Genomic DNA, 22446 nt, shown 5'->3' with positions numbered 1-22446 from the left:
TGTGGCAGTCAGCCGGTGATTGTCATGAAAATTACTGCCAGTCTCATGGTAATTGATGTGTAATTAGCATAAACACGTTGAGCATCTCCAGGCTTCCACACATATCCTATAAGCCACTGATGCAAACCTAATATAGCCTACTCCCATCAAACTCACATCTGGACCTCGAAGCCACTTCCACTGCTTTTTTTCCATTCATTCCCTCTAAACAAGGACTGATTTACACATGGGACACCAGGTGGGTGAAATGAATTATCAGAACAGAAAACAAGGAGGCTTTGGACCTCATAGGGTAAGAGTTGAGTACCCCTGGCCTACACCATCACTATACATCCATTTTTTATTTTAGGCAGGTCTGAAGAAACATATGAAGAAAATGTAGCCTACGGTACATTCGGAAACTTTCCCCACATTGTTACGTTACAGCCTTATTCTAAAATAGATTAACCCCCCCATCAATCTAATCACAATACCCCATAATGGCAAAGTAAAAACAGGTTTTAAGAAATTTTGGCAAATAAAAAATTCATAGATTTACATAAGTATTCCGACACTTTACTCAGTACTTTGCTGAAGCACCTTTGGTAGCGATTACAGCCTCGAGTCTTCTTGGGTATGACGCTACAAGCTTGTCATGCCTGTATTTGGGGAGTTTCTCGCATTCTTCTCAGCAGATTCTCTCAAGCTCTGTCAGGATGGATGGGTGTGTTGCTGCACTGCTATTTTCAGGTTTCTCCAGAGATGTTAGATCGGGTTCAAGTCCAGGCTCTGACTGGGCCCACTCAAGGACATTCAGAGACTTGTCCTGAAGCCACTACTGTGTTGTCTTGGCTGTGTGCTTAGGGTCGTTGTCCTGTTGGAAGTTGAACCTTCGCCCTAGTCTGAGGTCCTGAGCACTCTGGTGCAGGTTTTCATTCCTTCGACCTCATGGGTTGGTATTTGCTCTGACATGCACCAGAGTCAACTGTGGGACCTTATAGACAGGTGTGTGCCTTGACAAATCAATTGAATTGACCACAAGTGGACTCCAAGTTGTAGAAACATCTCAAGGATGATCAATAGAAACAGGATGCACCTAGTAAGAACAATACCATTGAACATAGCTGAATGGAAGGATGAAAGCATGCCTTATTTACTTTTTCCACAGATGACAAAGAAACAGGTCCTCCTATATGCTTAATTTAGTGTTTTTTATGCAACTTTAGTTGATACAAACCTTAGGCTATATGTTTTGATTTCTACTACATTCTAAGGCTGCATGATGTGACTCTAATGATTTGAAATAAGTCACATGAAAGGGCTGCTTCTTGCGCAGGCTGCACACCATCAGTCTCTCATTCACAGTTTGACAAGCACTTGATAATATTCTCACCCATCAGACTATTCTCAATTTAATCATGTCTTTACATATAGCCTACTAATATATTTGTTGAATAATTGTTTTATTTAGATTTGGCCAACAAAAAAAACATAATCCGTAGCCTGCACTTGAATAGTGAATGGAGGTAACGTGCGGTTATGTTTTTTTAATATGCCAGGTAGGCTATACCTGTTGTAAAGCGTATTAATGTGGTTAATTTTAAGAATTGATTGATAAATATAGTAGCAAGAGAAAGCTAGGATCCTCTTTTTTTTATATATACTGGCCAGTCAAAGCTCTGTTTTCGCACGTGAATGCGCAATGACTGGATTTATAAGAGCACATGTTTCAATAGGCTATGGGCTCTCCAACCCTGTTGGAGGCCTATATACTACATTTGTAGTTATTTGGGCACCAGTGCTGAGCGATCAGTGCTTTTTGAGATCGTTTTGGTTCAAAAAAAAAAATGTAATCACGGATATCGGTTTGGATTATAAAATGTTTTACATTAAATGCAGTAACAACATAATAAAACAATTAATAAAAGTCCCATGATGGTGGTGACTGTCCATTACTGCGTAAACTGGGTGTTTCGGGCCCTGAATGCTGATTGGCTGACAGACATGGTACATCAAACCGTATACCACGGGTGTGACACATTTATTTTTACTGCTCTAATTATGTTGTTAACCAGTTCATAATAGCAATAAGGCACCTCGGGTTTGTTATTTGTGCTCTGCGCTGTGTCGTGCCTAAGAACAGCCCTTAATATTGGCCATATACCACACCCCCTTGGGCCTTATTGCTTAATTAACCATCATTTATTCACATTACTACATTTGATAACTTGGAATTAAATACAGTAATCTCATCTCTATAGAGCTGCTGCCTCTTTTTACTAGTTCTTCAAGGTAAATAAGGCAAACTTCTATGACTGCTGAATACTGACTATCAATCACTTGGATCATGTATTTTCAGGCTCAGGAAGCAACTGCTTTCTATCCCTCTCAATTGTGCGTTTTCTCTTCTGTCCTCGTCTCTTTGCTCCGCACAGATCAGACCCCTTGACTTTAACTTTAAGTGGGCGCGCAACTGATTATGATTGTAGTAGTGATGGACATTCCGGCTCTTTTCAGTGAGCCGGCTCGTGCGGCTCAGCTCACCAAAAAGCTCCTCTTTTGGCTCCCAAACAGCTCTTTAAAAAAATATGTTTTGTATTTTTTCAAGTCAAACAGTGTGCGATAGTTGTACTATGATTGGTGTTAAAACAATTCTAATGAAATTATTAAATGAAATCATACTCTACCTTAACCACAATGTATTTAAAAATGCATTGGTTTGTTATGAAAAATAATGGTATTGAACATTTGCATTTAAAGTATAACTTTTGAATGTATATAAACAAAGTGCATATAAATGTAACAATTCAAAACGAATACAATCTGAACAACATAATAGAATATTGCACCATATCAAAGAAAAATAATGAACAATGTGCAAAACTGCAGCATCCCACTTAAAACATTAAACTTGTCCCTCTTTTCTCTCTCTCTCCTTTATTGCCATGTTATAACCAGCAGCACACAGCAATGCTGACCATATTTTGCTTTTATGAGAGATTTGCATTCAGAAATGCAAGCTGCATCACTTTCGAGGGACTGATGCGGTTTCTTCTCTCAGTAATTATTTGTCCCGTTTTCGAGAAGACCCTCTCAGAGGGAACGGATGTGGCCACTATGCAGAGTCTCCCTGTCATGACTTTAGTAAGCCGTGGGTAGACGGACGCCTTGTTCTTCCACCAGCTCAGAGGCTCTGCAGATCTTTGGAGGAGGGGCTCCTCCAAATAGGATCAGACCTCCATTATGGCATCTGCTGAGGGATTCTTTCGTGCTGCATCCCCAGTTGCTCTCTCGTCAAACAGCATCCAAACAGCAGACGTTTGTGGCACTACTGCTGGTGCTTCTGCTCCATCTGATCCCTCTTCTTCCTGGTGCCTGAGCCAGCTGACTGCTGGGGCTGTCCCTCCCTGCTGCTAAGATTATTCTTTGAAGAGCCTGATCAATCGCTCTGGCATCACTGAAGGCTAACTTCTTAAACCTGGGGTCAAGTGCAACAGTTTCTGATAGGACGTGATTATATTCCATTCTGTGGAACTTTCTGTCCATTGATGAATATAGGGTGTCCATCAACTCTGTCACATGTCCTTTGGTTACATTTGCTTCTCTCTGGCGGCTGGCTGTGATTCGCTGCAGATCCTTACACAGGAGTATCATTTTTGAGGCTGTCACATAGCTGAAAAGAGAGAACAGTAACTTATTAGTTCAGGTTCATGTTTTGTCTACTGATACTACATTCTCATCTACTGCTCATATACATATATAATACTAGATTAAATAATGATGTAGTAATAACTGCTTACTGTACCTCACTCCACTGATCTCCACAGTGACCTGCTCAAAGGATTCCAGGACTCTGCACACCTCCACCACCACCTCCCATTCCTCTTGGGTCAGAGCATCAATAGGTGCATTGACAATGGCCAGGGTAGAGATGATGGCATCCTTTGACTCAAGAAACTGCTTCAACATATAAAATGTTGAATTCCACCTTGTAGTGCAATCTTGCTTAGGCCTCAGCTCAGGCATCCCCATCTGGCATTGTGTAGACTTCAGTTTTTCAGCACCTACTGTGCTCCTGTGGAAGTATTCCACAGCTGCTTTCACTTTGTCCACAGTGGGCTTCATCACCTTCAGAGCATCTCTTACAATCTGGTTGATTGTGTGGGCAAGACATGGATGATGGGTCGATTTAAAAAATACATCAAAAATCATGTCTGCTTTGGTTATGTTAGCTGCATGGTCGCTAACACAACAACCACTTTTCCATCTACTTGCCATTCTCTGGCCACACTCAACAGTTCCTCTGCCAAGTACTCTGATTTGTCTGTCGCTGAGCTCAAAGCAGTCCAGAAGACAGCTAGACATCGAAAAGTCTTTAATGAAGTGGCATGTAAGAAGTGGTTACCCTTGATGTCCAGCAGTCAGTGGTAAGGCAAACTGCAGTAGCGTTTTGGACTCTTTCCCGCACTGAAGCCTGTGTGCTCTCGTACAGTTGTGGAATAAGTGATTTTGAAAGGGTTTTCCTGCTTAGAATTGTGTACATTGGATTTAGACTATTGCTATAATTTCTAAAACCTCTGTCATCCACGATTGAAAATGGCTGGAAATCGGTGGCAATCGTTTTAGCCAAAGCAATATCAATTTAGCCTTGTTTTGCTACAGACAAGACTTTGGCATAAACTGGTTCATAGAAGACTGCGTTGCTGTGGGTCACGGAGTAGGCCTACTTGACTGAGTGTGCTGGCTCCACCACTATCACTAGCAGGCCCGCTAGTTTCTCGAAGCTCCGCTACAGCTAGCTTCACAGTTGGGTGCACAGTTGGCATATGCTGGTGTAGGTTGGTGGTAGAACCGGCTTTATATGAGATTTGGTTTTGGCAATTTCTACACTGTGCTCTAACATATTTTAAAATGCATCCAAATGCTACTGTGCCTCCGACTCATTTTCTAGCTGTTTTCACAGCTGTCCTTCCTCTCTCTCCTCAGCTGCTAAGTGTGTGACTGTGAGTGAGTTGGCTCGGCCCTCCCTCACGCATCTTTGGTTGACACTGCGTGTCTGATTGACAGGAACAACAGGTGAGACTGTTAATCTGAGCAGACAGTCATAACGAATGTGTGTGCGCTTGAGCATTTAGGCCTATATTGTTTAATTTCTTTTTTCGTTCTTTGAATTAGTTCATTCTATTCAATTAAATCTTTTGATTATTCATATCTTCATTTTTAAATATATTTTATAAATCGATTCGGCTCTTCTGATATGCGTGCTGGCTCCCAACGTTCACCTACCGACTCGTTCGCGAACGACCCATCACTTGATTGTAGTTTAGTGCAGAAAACATAGTTAATTACAATGTTGAATATTGGCCTGTTGGAAACTACACCTCCCTACCACATTACATAGTTCCGCTTGATCTGATTTAGCTCTACAGAAACGGCACATCGAGCTCTCAGGAAAAAAATACGGAACGATTATGGAATTCAAATAATTGCACCTGCGTCAGTCAAACCTGCTTGAGTTAGCGGCAGGCGGACAAGCAATATCTACTGTCGTAGTACAGCTGAAGCATGACATGGAATGTGAAACTGAAGCTGGCTAGCATTATAAAAGCCTGAGTTGATCTACTGTAGCTTGCTTCGTAGTATTCCACTCGATCTACCCAATTGAACGCTTATGGGAGATTCTGGAGTGGCACCCGTGATGGCATTTTCCACCACCATCAACAAAACACCAAATTGTGGAATTTCTCGTGACACTTGTGGATAATGTGCCGAGGTGTATTGAAGCTGTTCTGGCTCCTGGTGGCCCAACACCCTATTAAGACACTTTGTTGGTGTTTCCTTTATTCTGGGAGTTATCTGTATATGGGTAGGCGCCATTACCCGCTAGACCAGCCTCAGGCACTTGTTGAGCTCATTTAAGTGATTTTTCTCCTTGTCCTTTCCCCAGGTTTGTCACCCCACAGCAATGGGAGTGACTGTGGCTACTCTTCTAGCATGGAAGACAGCGAGACTGGCTCACGGGAGGGCTCTGACATTGCCTGCACTGAGGGAATCTGCACCCATGAGGAAGCAGGTTGGTCCATTTTTTTTATTTTTTATGTGGTCTAAATAGTGATGTGTTTTTCCAAGCCTGGTGTTGCTGTCATTTGTCTTCTTTTTTTGTAAGACAGAATGTGGTGTATCTGGATAGGATGCCGGTCATGTTTTTTGACTCCTCGCCGGTCTCCTTTCTCACTGCTGCTGTGTGTCTTGTTGTCATCTGAAGGAGACTACTTGTGTGGTCACCATCATAATCACTGTGATGAAGACGAGGAGGACGGGGTATATAGCTGTGTGGAGTGCTGGGCCAACTCTGAAGAAAACACTAAGGGCAAGAAAAATAATAATAAGAAAAGAAAGAACAAGGGCTTGTTATGTAACGATCAGGTGAGATGAGAATTTAGTTTGATTTCACCATAGTAGGGATGTGATTTTTCCAGATCTTTCCATTTGTATAGCTTATAATTTACATTTCCCCTTGACAGTTTTTCCTTATGTTAGTCTAGTCAGAGCTGTGATTAGGACGTCATTCATTGCTAATCAGGTGAAACTATTAAACGAAACTTTAAAACATTTATTTTCTCCAAAGGGTCGAAAAACAGAGGGTTGTATGATGGAAGGGTACAGGAGAGGGCAAAACACTTCTACAACGTCACGTGTGTGCAGAACCAAAGAGACGTGTGCCAAGTTGTGCTGTGACACCTTTTCTAGCATTGCACTGCAGTTACCATGGGCAGAACATCAAAAGAACATGAGCCATTATCTGGAGGCAAACATGTGTATTCAGGGGAACATCAGTGCCAACAGTCTCATGGAACTACTGGTCAGTGAATTTAAAAAAAGCTGTGATAGTCACTTCAGTGCTTAATGTCATTATTTGTACTCGTTTTGATTTCCATATGAGTGGTGCTGTAGGATGTAAAATATTTATTCAGTGTGTGTGTTTGGAAGGTCCATTTAACTGTATTTTCTTCTGAAAACAGGACGACTCTGAAGTGACTTCAGACGAAGAGAACTGCCTCACGCAGGACGAGATCCAGTTGTTTTTGGATAGCAACAAGTCCTTCTACAACAACCGCGACCAGTACAGACAGCACCTGAAGGATAAATTTACGAAGTACTGCCGCGGTGGTGGAGAGTGGTTCGCTGCTGCCACCACCAGCGTCAATTAATGAATTCGCTACTGTTGCACTACTCTACTGTTGTGAAATCTTTTTAACACTCATGATTATTACCACTGCTCTGTGGGTACCGCCTTTAAAAAAATGTAAGTACATTTTGGTCTGGTGTTTTATTTTATTTTTCCCCACTCTGTGGTTGAAGTAAATGTGATTCTTAATTTCCCCCATTTCTTTATCTTCTCTCCAGCTATCTCTCTCCCTACTTTTCACCTATTTTGTCACCTCTCCCCGTTCACCTTGTTGCCCCATCTTTGTTCTCCCTCTCAGCCTGACCAAACATAAGCTGTTTCATTCTGGTCTCATTTTGTAGGGCTGATGGATTTTTAAAAAAAAATAATAATAATTGTAGCACAGTAGATCTGATAATCAAGCTTGCAAGCTGTGACATTAGAATTTAGATGTTGGTAGTCAGTCCTGTCGGCGGTTTTTTTCTCGCATATTCCATTTTGTGTGTCTCACTTACTCTGTGACACTACATTTTAGTGGAATAAGTTGCACCAATAAATGTGTACATAAATGAAATGAACTGAATATAAAGATTTTACAGTAAGACAATGTAAGATTTACTAAATAAAAATATATTTATTAATATGCGTTTTGATAGTAGTTTATGTGCTTCTGACCTGGCAACCTACCATGTGCTGTTTTTGAAAAACCAGTAGATGGCGGAATATTACAAGTTTAGCCTTACAGGCCTGTAATGGGAGCTGACCGAAGGTACTGTACTTTACCTTCGTTAGACAAATTATTCCATACCAATAACTTGTTATATTCTGTGTTTTACGTTTTTACACATGGAAAGTTTTGCAATAAATTCCCTCAAGATTGCACTTTGGCTCCCGTTGGTTGCAAAATAATACAACATGCATGTGAATGTGAAGTAACGTGACCAGATTTTGGGAAATGTGTTGCTGGGGGAAAAAAATTAATTGAATTATATTTAACGATCCATTTGAAATGTACAGTCCTTTCAACTACAACACACAGATTACCCCTTGTTTTACTATAACATACTGACTAGACCGGGCGCGCATGTTTGCTCGTTGAAGTGCGCAAGCAGTGTGGAGGCAATAATTGAACAACGTGTACATTTATTTTAACACTCGCGGCGGTGTGGTCATGTTAGCCTATGTTATTATAACACTCGCGGCGGTGTGGTCATGTTAGCCTATGTAGTAATTTTAGAATCACCCAAATTTGGTAGCCTATGCTGTTGGATTGTTTTTTGGCTGTTCATTTTTTTGGGTTCATTCGGTGGTTGCAATTGTATCACTGATAAAACGTCATGAAACGAGTGAAGGTAAGACTACATTTTTACATGCAAATCCGATTTGATACAGCTTTTGATTACTGAAATATCATCCTCAATTTAACTACAGAGTTGCTACTTTCTAATCGTGGGATATTGCAGGGGACAGCTCTTGCCAGGGACAGGTCACAAATCAGGGACTCTGGTCACAAGTTACATGATGACAGAGCTTACTACTGTTTTTCTATTACAGTAGCAATGTACTCCTCTGACTAGTTACTTTGAGGATGGCATTGTCTCCTAAAAGCACCAATTTTAAAGCATTAAATATAGTTTGGGCCTTGTTCCATAAAAAGTTGAGATGTCTAACCACCATTTAATTTGCAGTATAATTGTAATTGAGTCAGTCTATAATCCTACTTTTTTTTTATCCACTATTTATTCATATTTAAAATAAATCTACTAGCTACTTTAGAAAAACCTGTCAAGGGCATTTCATCGAGGCCTGGCATGCCAAATGCATCTTAATTTAGCCAATATGCTTTTGGGAAACGTCCTGATTAGGGCAGTGGTTGGCTACATTTTCAAGACCAAGGATGATATTACTTTCTGTATTTCAACAAATTGATAACTCCTGTGTGCTGCAGACGTCTAAAAGAATGCGTAAGGGAATCCTTTTCAAAAGCAGACAACACAACGACCACGTTTAGACAAATAATATCAGACTGTCATTGTACAGTATTTGTATTAAGGATCTCCATTAGCAGCTACTCTCCATGGGGTCCAAACACATTAAGGCACTTACAGTACGTCATAACATTATTACGCTACTACATATTTAGTATTGTTATACTATCCGTATATAATGCACACAAAGAAATGTATGTCTATGTTTGTCAGTATGAAGATTACAGTTAAGCACAGTGGCCGTTTCAGACTCATCTTTTCATACAAAACAAATACGCATAGTGATCCAGGAAGCAACAATTGAACGATTTACATACATTTTAACCAACCGAAGAGCAATACAAACATATTAATCCCGCCTCTATTAGAAAATGACCAATAGTGATCCAGTAAGAAAACTTCCGCTGCAGTAGCAGGACGTGTTCATTGTACAAGCTATTCTGAAAGAATACCGCGGCTGTTGAGGTGAAGTCTATGAAATACGTGATGTCTTCAAAATTGTTTAATCAGTGAAAGACGATTGAAGTGTTCCAATTTAGTTTGATATGTGAACTGTTTAGAGCTACATGTACGAATGATAGAAAAGTAACGGTTGCGTGTTATCAGTTTAGGAATTTTGTTCGCTAGCAGTAGCTACTTAGCTAGCAAGCCACCTTGAGGTCCTCTCTTTCTTGGCATTCTAGCCTGCATTGTGGTATGGGTTCCTAGCTTGACGACGAAGCTCAGTACAGTGTAATTTCATTACCTAATTTTTCGCATTGGTTTAATATAAAATAAGTTGTTAGGTAACGACGTTAACGCTTGTCTGTAGAAGAAAGTGGACATTGAAGGACGACAGAACGTTCTCAGTGGCTTTTACAAGATCCCCAAACCAGCTATCATGAACGGGTTCAGCACAGAAGAAGACAGTCACGATGGACCTCCGGCTCCGCCGTTTTACGGCCAGACTTGTTGTTTGATTGAGGACGGTGAGCGCTGCGGACGATCAGCTGGAAACGCTTCCTTCAGCAAGCGCATCCAGAAAAGCATATCGCAAAAAAAACTAAAGCTGGACATCGACAAAAGCGTAAGTGTGTATTGCTAACTAGTTGTTCCAACTATGAGACGAGGTAGCTAGCTAGCCCCGTAGACATTCCCACTGACAGTTTGCTAGGCAAGAATGTGCTAATCGCGCACGCGTCAGCTTGTTGGCAAATTCAACCTCACTTATCTATTTGCTATTGTTTTACAATTGTTCTGTGCCATAATCACGGAACATTGGATTTCTCGGATTGCTTATGGCTTCATTTGGATTAGTTTGTGGAACATCAAACAAGGAGGACCTCCAATCCTTGGCTGTTTCATCGAGAAGGTCCACCAACATTCCGCGTTTACTACATCCCGGGCCCACTGCCATTGATGCTGCTAGCTAGGCAGGCGACCGGCAGTGTCCTTCGCCTCCTCTCCGCAGATATTTTAACGGTAAGCGAGTGTTGGGTTGGCTCACAAACTAGCTACTTCCCTCGCTGTAACGTTAATATAACTGCGGTAAAACAGTGCTCGGTAGGCGGTGGCGAAGAACACTGTCTACGGGTGTCCTAGCTAACCAGCAGCCGCCGCCTTCGGTGGGGGTTTCCAACGTTGGTGCATTACCGCTACGGACTGTTCTGGTGTGTGTCAGAGACGGCGCTTAACAACCTAATGGCAGTGGGCGCGGCATGTTTATAACCGCAGTCTGCAGATAGACAATTTAGTTTCACCCTGCATAGCTAGTGGTGCACGACTCGAGTATGTTTGGAGTCGACTCTTGCTCGCCTCCCAAAACTCGGTGCACACACACACAACCTCACTATTGCAGAGTCCTACTACTAGGAAGACAACATTTGCGTTCTAGAGGACTGACATGAACATGATGCTTCCCATTTGCCTATAAAAGGCCTACTTTGTTTGAATATAGGTGATGTGTAGGAACTATAATAGTTCAGTGATATTTCTGCTATGTGCAGCCTTGACTGATCCCATGGGATGATGTGGCGCACTCTATGCTGATAAGCCTATTCTTTGCTATGTTATAGCCCTATTTGGACGGGTATCATGAGACGCTGATTTTGTCATTATTATCCAAGCATGTGCGTTATTCCAGAGGATGATTCACACAAGATTGTTTTTTCCAAACTGCCTCCTGTTTTTTTGTTTGTTTTTTTTGTCATATGACGGAAGCCTAGAGGTTTGAAGATATTTCAACATTTATAGACGATTAATAGGCTACACTGGAAACTCGTGCTTGGTTGCATTGAGTGGTCGTCTCCCGTAGGAGCTCGGCCTGTTAAAGGACCTTTAACAACTGCTCCCTGCGGTACCAGCTTGCCTCAGGGAAGCTAAGAGCCTGTTGGATAAACTTCTCACTAGCAAGATTCTTGTTAGAGGCACTCCCGAGCCTGGACATGGAGGAATCCGGGTTTGGCAACCCTCCCTCGGTGGAGCAGTCACTGGTTAACAACTTCAGGCCCTCACTCCCTTGAAAGATGGAGCGCTTTACTGCCTCAATATTTCAGAAGATGTACCAGGACTCTGTATTGTAGGCATATCAGGCTGAGCTACTGGAGGATGTGGGGAAGCAACTGGACTCGGACACCCTAGACCCAAATGCGTGGGAGGAGGTTTGTAATGATTACAGACCTAAATCGCTGTGCCTCAGGCTAGGTGCTTGAACCAGGCCAAAACTGTAGGGAAGCAGAGTCTCATAAAGCTATCTGGCACTCCTGAGTCCACAAAGCTTTGGATATTCCTCATTTGTTTATTTTCTGCAATTTGGTTCACACAACCGGGCCTCTGCCTTCCCATCTTACAGGAGCGAGCGGCTTAGTAGATATCTCCCTTCTCCTCCCCGTCATCTAAACTGATTTGAAGCAATTTTGCAAGTGACATCAATAAGGGGTCATAGCTTTCACCTGGATTCACCTGGTAAGTATATGTAATGGGAAATGTTTTGTACACTCTTATTTCTCTTATTTTAGGTTCGACACCTCTACATATGCGACTTCCACAAAAACTTCATCCAGAGTGTCCGTAACAAAAGGAAGAGGAAGACGAGTGATGACGGAGGGGAGTCTCCCGATCATGATGTGGAAGTGCCAGAGGTAACAGCCGGGAAAACGAGCCCATTGTCCTCCCTTTAATCATGTGTCTCTAAAGAATGACACTGCTTCTCCTTGAAGAAAAAAACATCAAGTTGAATAGATATGAAAAAGAACATAAGATGACTATTGATGAAAAGGCCTAATAACATGACAGTTCTATGCATTCTTTTGTGTGAAATATAATTGATAGAGAACAGTAAAATGTGCTTAAAGATATTCAATGCTTAATGGATAACACACCACTCTTTCCTCACAATGTCTGTTTCTGTGATGTTAGGTGGACCTGTTCCAGCTTCAGGTAAACACGCTGAGACGCTACAAGAGACACTACAAGCTCCAGACCAGACCTGGCTTGAACAAGGCCCAACTGGCTGAGGTAGGCCAATATTTACATTTTAGTCATTTAGCGTTCAAGCTTATCCAGAGCGACTTAATGTGCATTCAACTAAGATGTGGTTGTCTTACCTATATCACAGTCACTGCAAGCAAAACAAATGTTAGTGAAATGAGTGCTAGTAAGAAATGCAGCAATTTTGGCCTTTGTTAAAAAAAGGAGGGGGTCCCTGGTTTCCATTGCTACTGCGCTTATTTCTCTACTCCTTGAGTGGCATCTTTCTACAAGTACAAGAAAGATAAGTATTTCTACACAGGGGTTGAAGTTCTCCTTTACTGCGATGGATTTCCATCATATGAATCCTGGACAGGTTGTTTTTGAGATCAGTGTAGATCCGCAATAAACATCTCTGGAGATGATGTAGCCTAATACAGAAGCATGTCTGTTCTACGAAATATATTCCCAAATAAGTTTATTCTCAAATATTTTATTTTCTGTTAAGCCTATACTTCGTCACTCAGGATGCAACTTTCCAGTGCTACTATTTTTTTCCATGTAATGTTGTTATTAAAACATACTCACACAACCCCATAGTAGAATAGTTTACATATTTGCCAAGTCAACTTGTGTTCTATGCGAGATAAATATTCCTTTTGAGGCGCATTCAAGTTGCAGGAGCCATATGGGGGGGAAACAACTGCCTCTACTCTAGCCTTCCTCCTGGCGCTGACTGCTCAAGCCATTAATGAACTATTAGATAGCCTTAAAAGGTATTTATTTTAATACACTGAAAATGTGTGGACCAGAATAAGGCTCTCTCCTCACTATATTGTTTCTGCACAATGAGAAATTACCATCTTCAGAGAAAATACTAGGAATATGCAAATCAGGGAGCAAAATGAATGGTTCTTTCACATGTTCGATTCCTGACATTCACCAAAAAGAGCCGTTCGTATAGCGGTTTTCTCTACAATCTCCAAAAATGATTGTGATACTACGAATTTCATGGACTATCTTCGCTGAAGATGGTAATTTCTCATTGCAGAAACAATATTTTATTGATTTTTTTAATTTTATTTAACCTTTATTTAACTAGGCAAGTCAGTTAAGAACAAATTCGTATTTACAATGACGGCCTACCAAAAGTCAAAAGGCCTCCTGCGGGGACGGGGGATTAAAAATAAATAAAATATAAGACAAAACCCATCACGACAAGAGAGACAACAGTACATAAAGAGAGACCTAAGACGACAACATAGCAAGGCAGCAACACATGACAACACAGCATGGTAGCAGCACAAAACATGGTACTGACATTATTGGGAACAGACAACAGCACAAAGGGCAAGAAGGTAGAGACAACAACACATCACACAAAGCAGCCACAACTGTCAGTAAGTGTGTCCATGATTGAGTCTTTAAATTAAGAGATTGAGAACTGTCCAGTTTGAGTGTTTGTTGCAGTTCATTCCAGTCGCTAGCTGCAGCGAACTGAAAAGTGAGGAGGAGAGCCTTATTCTGGTCCCCCCTTTTTTTTCAGTGTATTAAAATATATAATTTTTAAGGCTATCTAATAGTTCATTAATGGCTAGAATGTCCTTTTTTAAAGAGCTTCTCAGCCCTTCTGCATAAAAATTATCCCGGGGAGGACCTCGGTCCCCCTAAGCAAGGGAACTGGAATTTGTCTAACTCTGTTAATCACATGTACAAAATTATCCTTTCTCTAAAAGTATGATGGTCATGACTTTCTTACATGAAAGGGGAGGTTAACTTGCCCCTAGACAATCTATCTGAGATCAACTTAAGTTTGTCATGGGATTTATTTATTTTTTTTAACCACAGGGCATACAGCAGTAATATGTTTGTAGTATGTCATAGACCGCTAACAGTGTACACGGCAGTGGGGTATCTATTCCAGCTAAAGACAAGCACCAGGCACAATATTTTACTTTGATGAATGTATTCATCTATTGTTGTCCTATATGGAGTTTTTGCATTTTGCAATCTAGATGTACTTCATAATACTGGACTATTAAATACAATGGTCCGTTTGATGCCAAGTCTCCCAGCGGCTATCCAAAACAAACTGCAACTTGCGAAACCAGTTTCGCCTAACAACTTGGCCGAAGGGGAGCTGGCTGGTAGAATAGAAAGCCTAAGTGCCAGACCCACAGGCAGGAGAAACTACTTGCGTCCCTCTTGCAGTCTCGTTCCTTGTCTAAATAAGCTTATTCCAACCTAATTATGGCTTGTACTGCTTAGTGTCAACATATCCAAATGACAAATGGTTCATTTGTTTATTGCCACAGTGATAGTAGGCAAGCTTTAAAAATCTTACATTACTGATTTTATACAACAGTGCTGTCCTGTTAGTTTTATTTTTATATATATATATAACAAAATATAAACGGGACAATTTCAACCATTTTACTGAGTTAGAATTCATAGAAGGAAATCAGTCAATTGAAATGAATTCACTAGGACCTAATCTATGGATTTCACATGACTGGGCAGGGGCACAGCCATGGGAGGGCATGGGCCCACTTGGGAGCCAGACCCAGCCAATTTGTTTTTTCCCCACAGAAGGGCATTATTACAAACAGAAATGCTCCTCTGTTTCATCTGTTATCCGGGTGGCTGGTCTCAGACGATACCACAGGTGAAGAAGCCAGATGTGGAGGTCCTGGGCTGGCGTGGCTACACGTGGTCTGCGGTTGTTAGGCCAGATCGATGTATTGCCAAATTCTCGAATATGACGTTGGAGGTGGCTTATGAAAGAGAAATTAACATTCAAAGCGCCGGTGGACATTCCTACAGTCAGCATGCCAATTGCACTCTCCCTCAACTTGAGACATCTGTGGCTTTTAGTGTCCCCAGCACAAGGTGCACCTGTGTAATGATCATGTTGTTTAATCAGCTTCTTGATATGCCACGCCTGTCAGGTGGCTGGATTATCTTGGCAAAGGAAAAATGTTCACTAAGAGGGATGTAAACAGATTTGTGCACAAAATTGTAGAGAAATAAGATTGAGGCATATGAAACATTCTGGGATCTTTTATTTCAGCTCATGAAACATGGTGACCAACACATGTTGCATTTATATTTTTGTTCATTAGTTAGTAGCCTTTCTAAAGAACTTGGTAAACTGTCTCAGAAGGACTCAGCTCTAAAAGAGTTAACTTCTGTCTTGGGATTTCATTAGGGCAATTATCCAAAGTCATTTTCCTCTCCTAAGAACTCCAGTACCCTCAAGGGGAGTGGCTCCTAATCCGTGACCGGATCTTTTATTTCTGAGACTTCGTATCCGTAAGTGTGTGTCGCAGTATCTCGCCGGGAATTTGGGACTTCACTAATTTTCTCATGCAAAAACCGGATTAGATACAGTGCATTTGGAAAGTATTCAGACCCCTTGACTTTTTCCACATTTTGTTACCCTACAGCCTTATTCTAAAATAGATTAAATCGTTTTTTCCCCCTCAAACTAAACACAATACACCATAATGACAATTAGGTCTTTTAGACATTTTAGTAAATTTATAAAATACAAAAAATAACATTTACACAGGTATTCAGACCTTTTACTCAGTACTTTGTTGAAGCACCTTTGGCAGCGATTACACCCTCGAGTCTTCTTGGGTATGACGCTACAAGCTTGGCTAACCTGTATTTTGGAAGTTTCTCGCATTCTTCTCTGCAGATCCTCTCAAGCGCTGTCAGGTTGGATGGGGAGCATCGCTGCACAGCTATTTTCAGGTTTCTCCAGAGATGTTCAAGTCCGGGCTCTGGCTGGGTAACTCAAGGACATTCAGAGACTTGTCCCGAAGCCACTCCTGCGTTGTCTTGGCTGTGTGCTTAGGGTTGCTGTTCTGTTGGAAGGTGAACCTTTGCCCCAGTCTGAGGTCCTGTGCGCTCTGGAGCAGGTTTTCATCAAGAATATCAATGTACTTTGCTCCGTTTATCTTTCCCTCAATCCTGACTAGACTCCCAGTCCCTGCTGCTGAAAAACATCCCCACAGCATGAGGCTACCAACACCATGCTTCACTGTAAGGATGGTGCCAGGTTTCCTCCAGACGTGACTCTTAGCATTCAGGCCAAAGAGTTCAATCTTGGTTTCATCAGACCAGAGACTCTTGTTTCTCATGGTCTGAGAGTCATTTAGGTGCCTTTTTGCAAACTCCAAGCAGGCTGTCATGTGCCTTTTTTACTGAGGAATGGCTTCCGTCTGGCCACTACCATAAAGGCCTGATTGGTGGAGTGCTGCAGAGATGGTTGTCCTTCTGGAAGGTTCTCCCATCTCCACAGAGGAACTCTGGAGCTCTATCAAAGTGACCATTGGGTTCTTGGTCACCTCCCTGAGCAAGGCCCTTCTCCCCCAATTGCTCAGTTTGGCTGGGCGGTCAGCTATAGGAAGAGTCTTGGTGGTTCCAAACTTCTTCCATTCTTAAAAACAATGGAGGCCACTGTGTTCTTGGCCCTTCCATGCTGCAGAAATGTTTTGGTACCCTTCCCCAGATCTGTGCCTCAACACAACCCTGTCTCGGAGCACTATGGACAATTCCTTCAACCCCATGGCTTGGTTTTGCTCTGACATGCACTGTCAACTGTGGGAACATATATATAGACAGGTGTGTGCCTTTCCAGGTCATGTCCAATCCAATGGAAGTTACCACAGGTGTACTCCAATCATTTTGTAGAAACAGCTCAAGGATGATCAATAGAAACAGGATGCACCTGAGCTCAATTTCGAGTCTCATAGCAAAGGGTCTGAATACTTATGTAAATAAGGTATTTTAGCTTTTTTTAGTTTTTTTTTATAAAATTGCAACAAAATCTAAACCTGCTTTCACTTTGTCAATTGTGCGTAGATTGAGGGTAAGAAATTGTTTAATACATTGTAGAATAAGGCTGTAACAAAATGTGTAAAAAGGGAAATGATCTGAATACTTTCGGAATGCACTGTACATACCGGTAGTTACATTTAGAGTTAAATTACAAAAATATGATATTCGCAATGTCACTAAGCAAAAAAACAAATAACCAAAACATCAATAGCCACTACAATGTGGAAACGTGATTTTTGTCCTGAGTTCAGTAGCATTTACTTGATTTTTGCGGACCCAACATTTGCTAGCTAGTATATTAGCAATGCTAGTCAGCATAGGCTGCTACATGATTATCAGCTAGCATTAGCTTGCCATCCTAGCTAGCTCAAGTCCAATGGAAACCGATGCAACCCTGCTGTTTACGTGGCTAGCTAGATGACCAGTGGTGACAGGGGTCCCTATTAGTTTCAAGGCTTTAATAAGTGTCATAGTGCAGAAATGGCACAGAAAAATACCGATTGATTGAGCTAGCTAAGTTAGCTAGCAAGATGGCTATGACAGTTATGAGTGTGCAATAAATGAAATGTTTCCCCAGGCGGTAGAGGCCTAGACCTCCATTAATGAGCCTGTCATGTCATTAATAAAGCACAAGTCAACAGGTCAAACAATTACTGCTCTCTACGTGCTGCCCCCATTGAGTGGAACTGTCAGCCCTGAATGGAGTTGGGTGAGACTAGGGCTGTGGCAGTCACAATTTAGTCAGCCGGTGATTGTCAAGCAAATCAAATAACTGTCGCTTTCACGGTACTTGATGTTAATGAACATAAACACATTTAGCATCTTCTGGCTTCCACACATTGCCTACAAGCCACTGATTCAGACCTTTGGAACATCTACATTTTAAGAAGTCTAATAAATCCATGTAATATAGCCTACACCTTCACAATAAATCCATTATTTATTTTAGACAGGTCTAAAGAAGCATGATATGAAGAAAATGTAGTCTATTTCAGAAGAACCGAACAGAATAACATACTCTGTCTTGATCTAGCTATGCCAAATGGCTGTGGACTACACTAGGTCATTTAGCAGACACTATTTGCTTAGAATTCCCTGGCATTATTTTATACTATCAAGAATACAATTGAACAAAGCTGAAGAAAATATCATTTCTATTTTATACAAATGATTTGAGGAGTGTGTATTCTGTGTTGAGCGGTTAACAAAGAAATAAGACTCCTATTTGCTTAATTTAGTTAATGTCACTTTAGTTCTAAAAACTTTGGGCTAAATGTTTTGATTTTGAATATGTTGAAAGGCTGCGTGATGCGACTAAATTATTTGAAAAAATTTGCTTCAAAGGCATGAGCTCTGCTTTGTTTTATTTTGCACAGGCTGTACACACTTTATCAGTCTCTCATTCATAATTTGACAAGCACTTGATAATGCCGTGAATCGAATTTCTCGGCGACATCCTCTTTGTGTGGCCGTAATGCACCCTAAAAAAATCCATGCCTTTTGCAGCCAGTGGCCGTTGTGCTCTCCGAAGCACCTCTCACTCACATGGCTCTCCATCACGTGATCGGGTCTTTCTCACAGGCTACAATTGAAGACCGATGCATCCGGGATGCAACTGTGCTCGTTCTTATCCAATTCTTCCAAGATATTGGAAGAACTGTCCACATTTTACTTTTCGTCTGCCAACAAGATGAGTAGGCCTAACGAACAGCAAAAGCACTAGCCTATGTCAATCTACTATCCCCATAGTATAAAAGTTGACCTAATTCTGTGCGAGAAATAAATATTCCAAACAAAGTCTGGGACAGTTGGGGGATGCTATAGATCCCAAATTAATACAACCACTAGCGTCAACATTTTTTTTTACGCAATGTGGCTGATGCAACAGATCAGGATGCTTTGAATATTGATAAACTATTAGGCTATTTCTTCATATTATAAGTGCAGCAATGCGCACATGGCAGTAGGCTGTAAGCACAAATGTTCCATTAGCGGGAAAACACCATTATCTAAAGTGGCCGCATATGTGATTTTGCAACTATTGCTTTTATTATAAAGGTGCATTTTTATGGTGAAAAATTATCTTCCCCAAACTAGAGACTCGCCAGTTAGGCGCTACACTTGTAAAGCAGAATGTGCTTAATTTTAAGAAGTTATTTGGCCACTTTAGTTGTTCTGGCTGTGCCGAATAGGACTGGCCACCCCTCATAGCCTGGTTCCTCTCTAGGTTTCTTCCTAGGTTCTGGCCTTTCTAGGGGGTTTTTCCTAGCCACCGTGCTTCTACACCTGCATTGCTTGCTCTTTGGGGTTTTAGGCTGGGTTTATGTACAGCACTTTGAGATATCAGCTGATGTAAGAAAGGCTTTAGAAATAAATTTGATTTGATAACAAACCTTATCAAATGATAGGCCTATGAGCTAGGCTACATGAGGTGTGCGACTATGATCCGAAAAGTCCCAAAAAATAAAAGGCATTGTTTTTTGCCTTACGCTGGGCATTATTCACAAGTGATAATATATCATTCACAAGTGATAGGCTAGTATTGGTGAAATTTGTTTTGATTTAGAATGGACCATTATCATGCACCTGTCTCAACAGGGGTAGTGGGAAAAATACATGTCATCTATGCACTTAAATAGCAAATGGAGGACGCTTTTCCCGTGGTTCATTTTCATGCCAGCCAGGTAGGCTATACTCCTGTTGTAAAGATAAGCAATGCGCTTAATATTAGGAAAGTTGAGAAATAAATATAGTAGGCTTAGCCTATAGAAAGCTGATGGGATCCTCTTTTTAATAGAGGCCATCACTCTGTTTTCTCACGCAATTGCATCGCCTATAGAAATGTTGCGCAACATCAATAGACTGATTAAACTGACCTCTACCTCTCTATTGTCTTACATACCACTTTGGATAGAATGTAGTTCTTCTCTGTGATAACGAAATTATTTTGGCCTCAATGCAATGTTATTTGTTTTCAGACTGTCAGTCGCCACTTCCGGAATATCCCAGTGAACGAGAAGGAGACTCTCACATACTTTATTTATATGGTGAAAAGCAGCAAAAGCCGACTGGACCAGAAATCGGAAGGCAGCAAACAGCTGGAATAAAGGCCACCAATAAGTCTTGGACATGAGCACGTGTGTTTGATGAGGTGTTTCCACCAGGCAGCCTTATCTGATTTCAGACTGTTGTCAAGACTCTCCGCAGGGTAATGTAATGTGAATATACCGATATGTACAAAATACGCAGAGTATGAAGATATTAGCAACACGATAGAATGCAATGTATGAGAACTGCCTTAAAGATTTGTTTGTATTTTTTGTATTTTGCATGGACTGTTAACAACTTTAAGGAAGGCTTGTGTCAAACCAGAGAGTGTACAAACTTAATATTTCAATAAACTGGTCATGGAGCATATTGTGAATGAAAATATGGTGGATAAGGTTTTGGGAAGCGTTGCACATTTTCTGGTGTCCAACTCGAATTAAGCAATAAGGCCCGAGGGGGTGTGGTATATGGCCAGTATACCATGGCTAAGGGCTGTTCTTATGCATGATGCAAAGCGGAGTGCCTGGATACAGCCCTTAGTCGTGGTATATTGGCCATATCACACAAACCCCTGAGGTGACTTATTGCTATTATAAACTGGTTATCAACGTAATTAGAGCAGTACAGATAAATGTTGTCATACCCGTGGTATACGGTCTGATGTACCACAGCTGTCGGTCCAATCAACATTCAGGGCTTGAAGGACCCAGTTTTATAATACTCATCCAGTGGTATGACATACATGGGAAGACTGAAGTTGAATGATGTCGCATTTGGCCCTGACCCTTTTTTACATTGACTTAACCTGCTCTTTCCCGTCTTATACCCTGAAACACACATACTGCAGAGTGAAATGGCGTTTCAGTGAATACCAAGCTCTTTTCAAGTATTGGTGGAAATGTTATGTCTGACTCTTTTCTTTACTACATTTTCTACTTTTTTGTGAGATGTCAGTACAGTACTTTAGTTCATCCTTGATTGTAAGGTCTCTGTAAAGTTGTGTGTGTCTGGTGGAAACTTTCAGTCTGTGTTCATTTTCATGGTTTCAGCTTTTGAGACTAATTTAAAGCAATTAATTGAACTTGTTCATTAGGGGTTTAAAATGCGTTATTTTTACTACTACTATTATATTATTTCAGAAGAATTGTTGCTGTACTAACACAAGCACGTGGAAGTCTCAACTTGAGAGCAATGAACCATATTTGAACCACCTAAATAGTTTTCAGTGCACACAAGCACTAGCTGTACTTTGCCTTAGTGTTCACAGTACATTTGTTCTATTCTATTGCAATGTATTTCTGTGGAATCATGTCACCCTCAGCTGTCAAGTCTATTTCCTCTCCTGGCACAGTGTTGAAATTATGTGTGTGTCTCGTGGGCACACGATAACACTACCGCTTATAGTCGCTGTTTTTGCCTTCTATCACTAATTGGGATTTTCTTGTTCGCTTCAACACTGCTGTATGCTTGCTGTTTTGTTTGTCAGTGGTCTCTTCACAGATGATGCTATGGCTTAGTATTGATTAGGTTCTCTGTCCCAGACATTATTTAAGTCCTACGTAATAAGTTATGTCTACTGTTTTCCATCTTACACCATCAATTAGTCATGTCAAATGTGTCATTTGCTGAACTATCGATGGCTTTTTTTTGGTTTTTGCTTGTAGCTTTGTAGTGCCAGATTTCCCTCTTCTCTTTTTTTTCTTCTCCTATTTAGCATATTGGCTGTGCTGCTTAACCCAATTGTTGTATTATATAAGACACATTTATTTAAATATGGCTGCTTATTGCTTTTAATAAATGTATTGTACATAATGGCTTGTCTTTTGTTTATTGTGGGGCAGTCACTCCATTTTCTGATTAGTGGGTGGATGGAATTAGTGACTGGACAAAACTTCTCTTCTTTCATGCTTTTTCAACCATAGACAAAGGAATAGCTGGGAGACTTATGTAGTCGTACTAAATGGAGGG

The 22446-nt window shown here is 41.1% G+C and overlaps 2 protein-coding genes across 8 annotated transcripts in view; both read left to right on the top strand.

The window, feature by feature from the left end:
• The window catches only part of LOC115148422 (gametogenetin-binding protein 2), a 47293-nt gene extending 39505 nt beyond the window's left edge, over positions 1 to 7788 (top strand). For all 7 annotated transcript variants that reach the window (XM_029690298.1, XM_029690303.1, XM_029690301.1 and 4 more), the window contains 4 exons: positions 5927 to 6052; positions 6245 to 6405; positions 6608 to 6841; positions 7002 to 7788. In XM_029690298.1, the coding sequence (XP_029546158.1) occupies positions 5927 to 6052; positions 6245 to 6405; positions 6608 to 6841; positions 7002 to 7190 (710 nt within the window). In that variant the 3' untranslated portion in view covers positions 7191 to 7788. The remainder of the gene's footprint in view (positions 1 to 5926; positions 6053 to 6244; positions 6406 to 6607; positions 6842 to 7001) is intronic.
• Positions 7789 to 9550: 1762 nt separating this feature from the next.
• Positions 9551 to 20847, top strand: LOC115148424 (histone deacetylase complex subunit SAP30L). Its single transcript, XM_029690305.1, has 4 exons — positions 9551 to 10201; positions 12132 to 12254; positions 12532 to 12630; positions 20409 to 20847. Exons 1-4 carry the CDS (start codon positions 10016 to 10018, stop codon positions 20535 to 20537), a joined length of 537 nt encoding a protein of 178 aa, XP_029546165.1. The 5' UTR covers positions 9551 to 10015; the 3' UTR covers positions 20538 to 20847.
• The last annotated feature ends 1599 nt before the right edge of the window (positions 20848 to 22446 follow it).

Source organism: Salmo trutta, chromosome 15, assembly GCF_901001165.1.
Source record: "Salmo trutta chromosome 15, fSalTru1.1, whole genome shotgun sequence".
Lineage (NCBI taxonomy): Eukaryota > Metazoa > Chordata > Actinopteri > Salmoniformes > Salmonidae > Salmo > Salmo trutta.
This window is presented reverse-complemented; position numbering and strand designations above follow the sequence as displayed.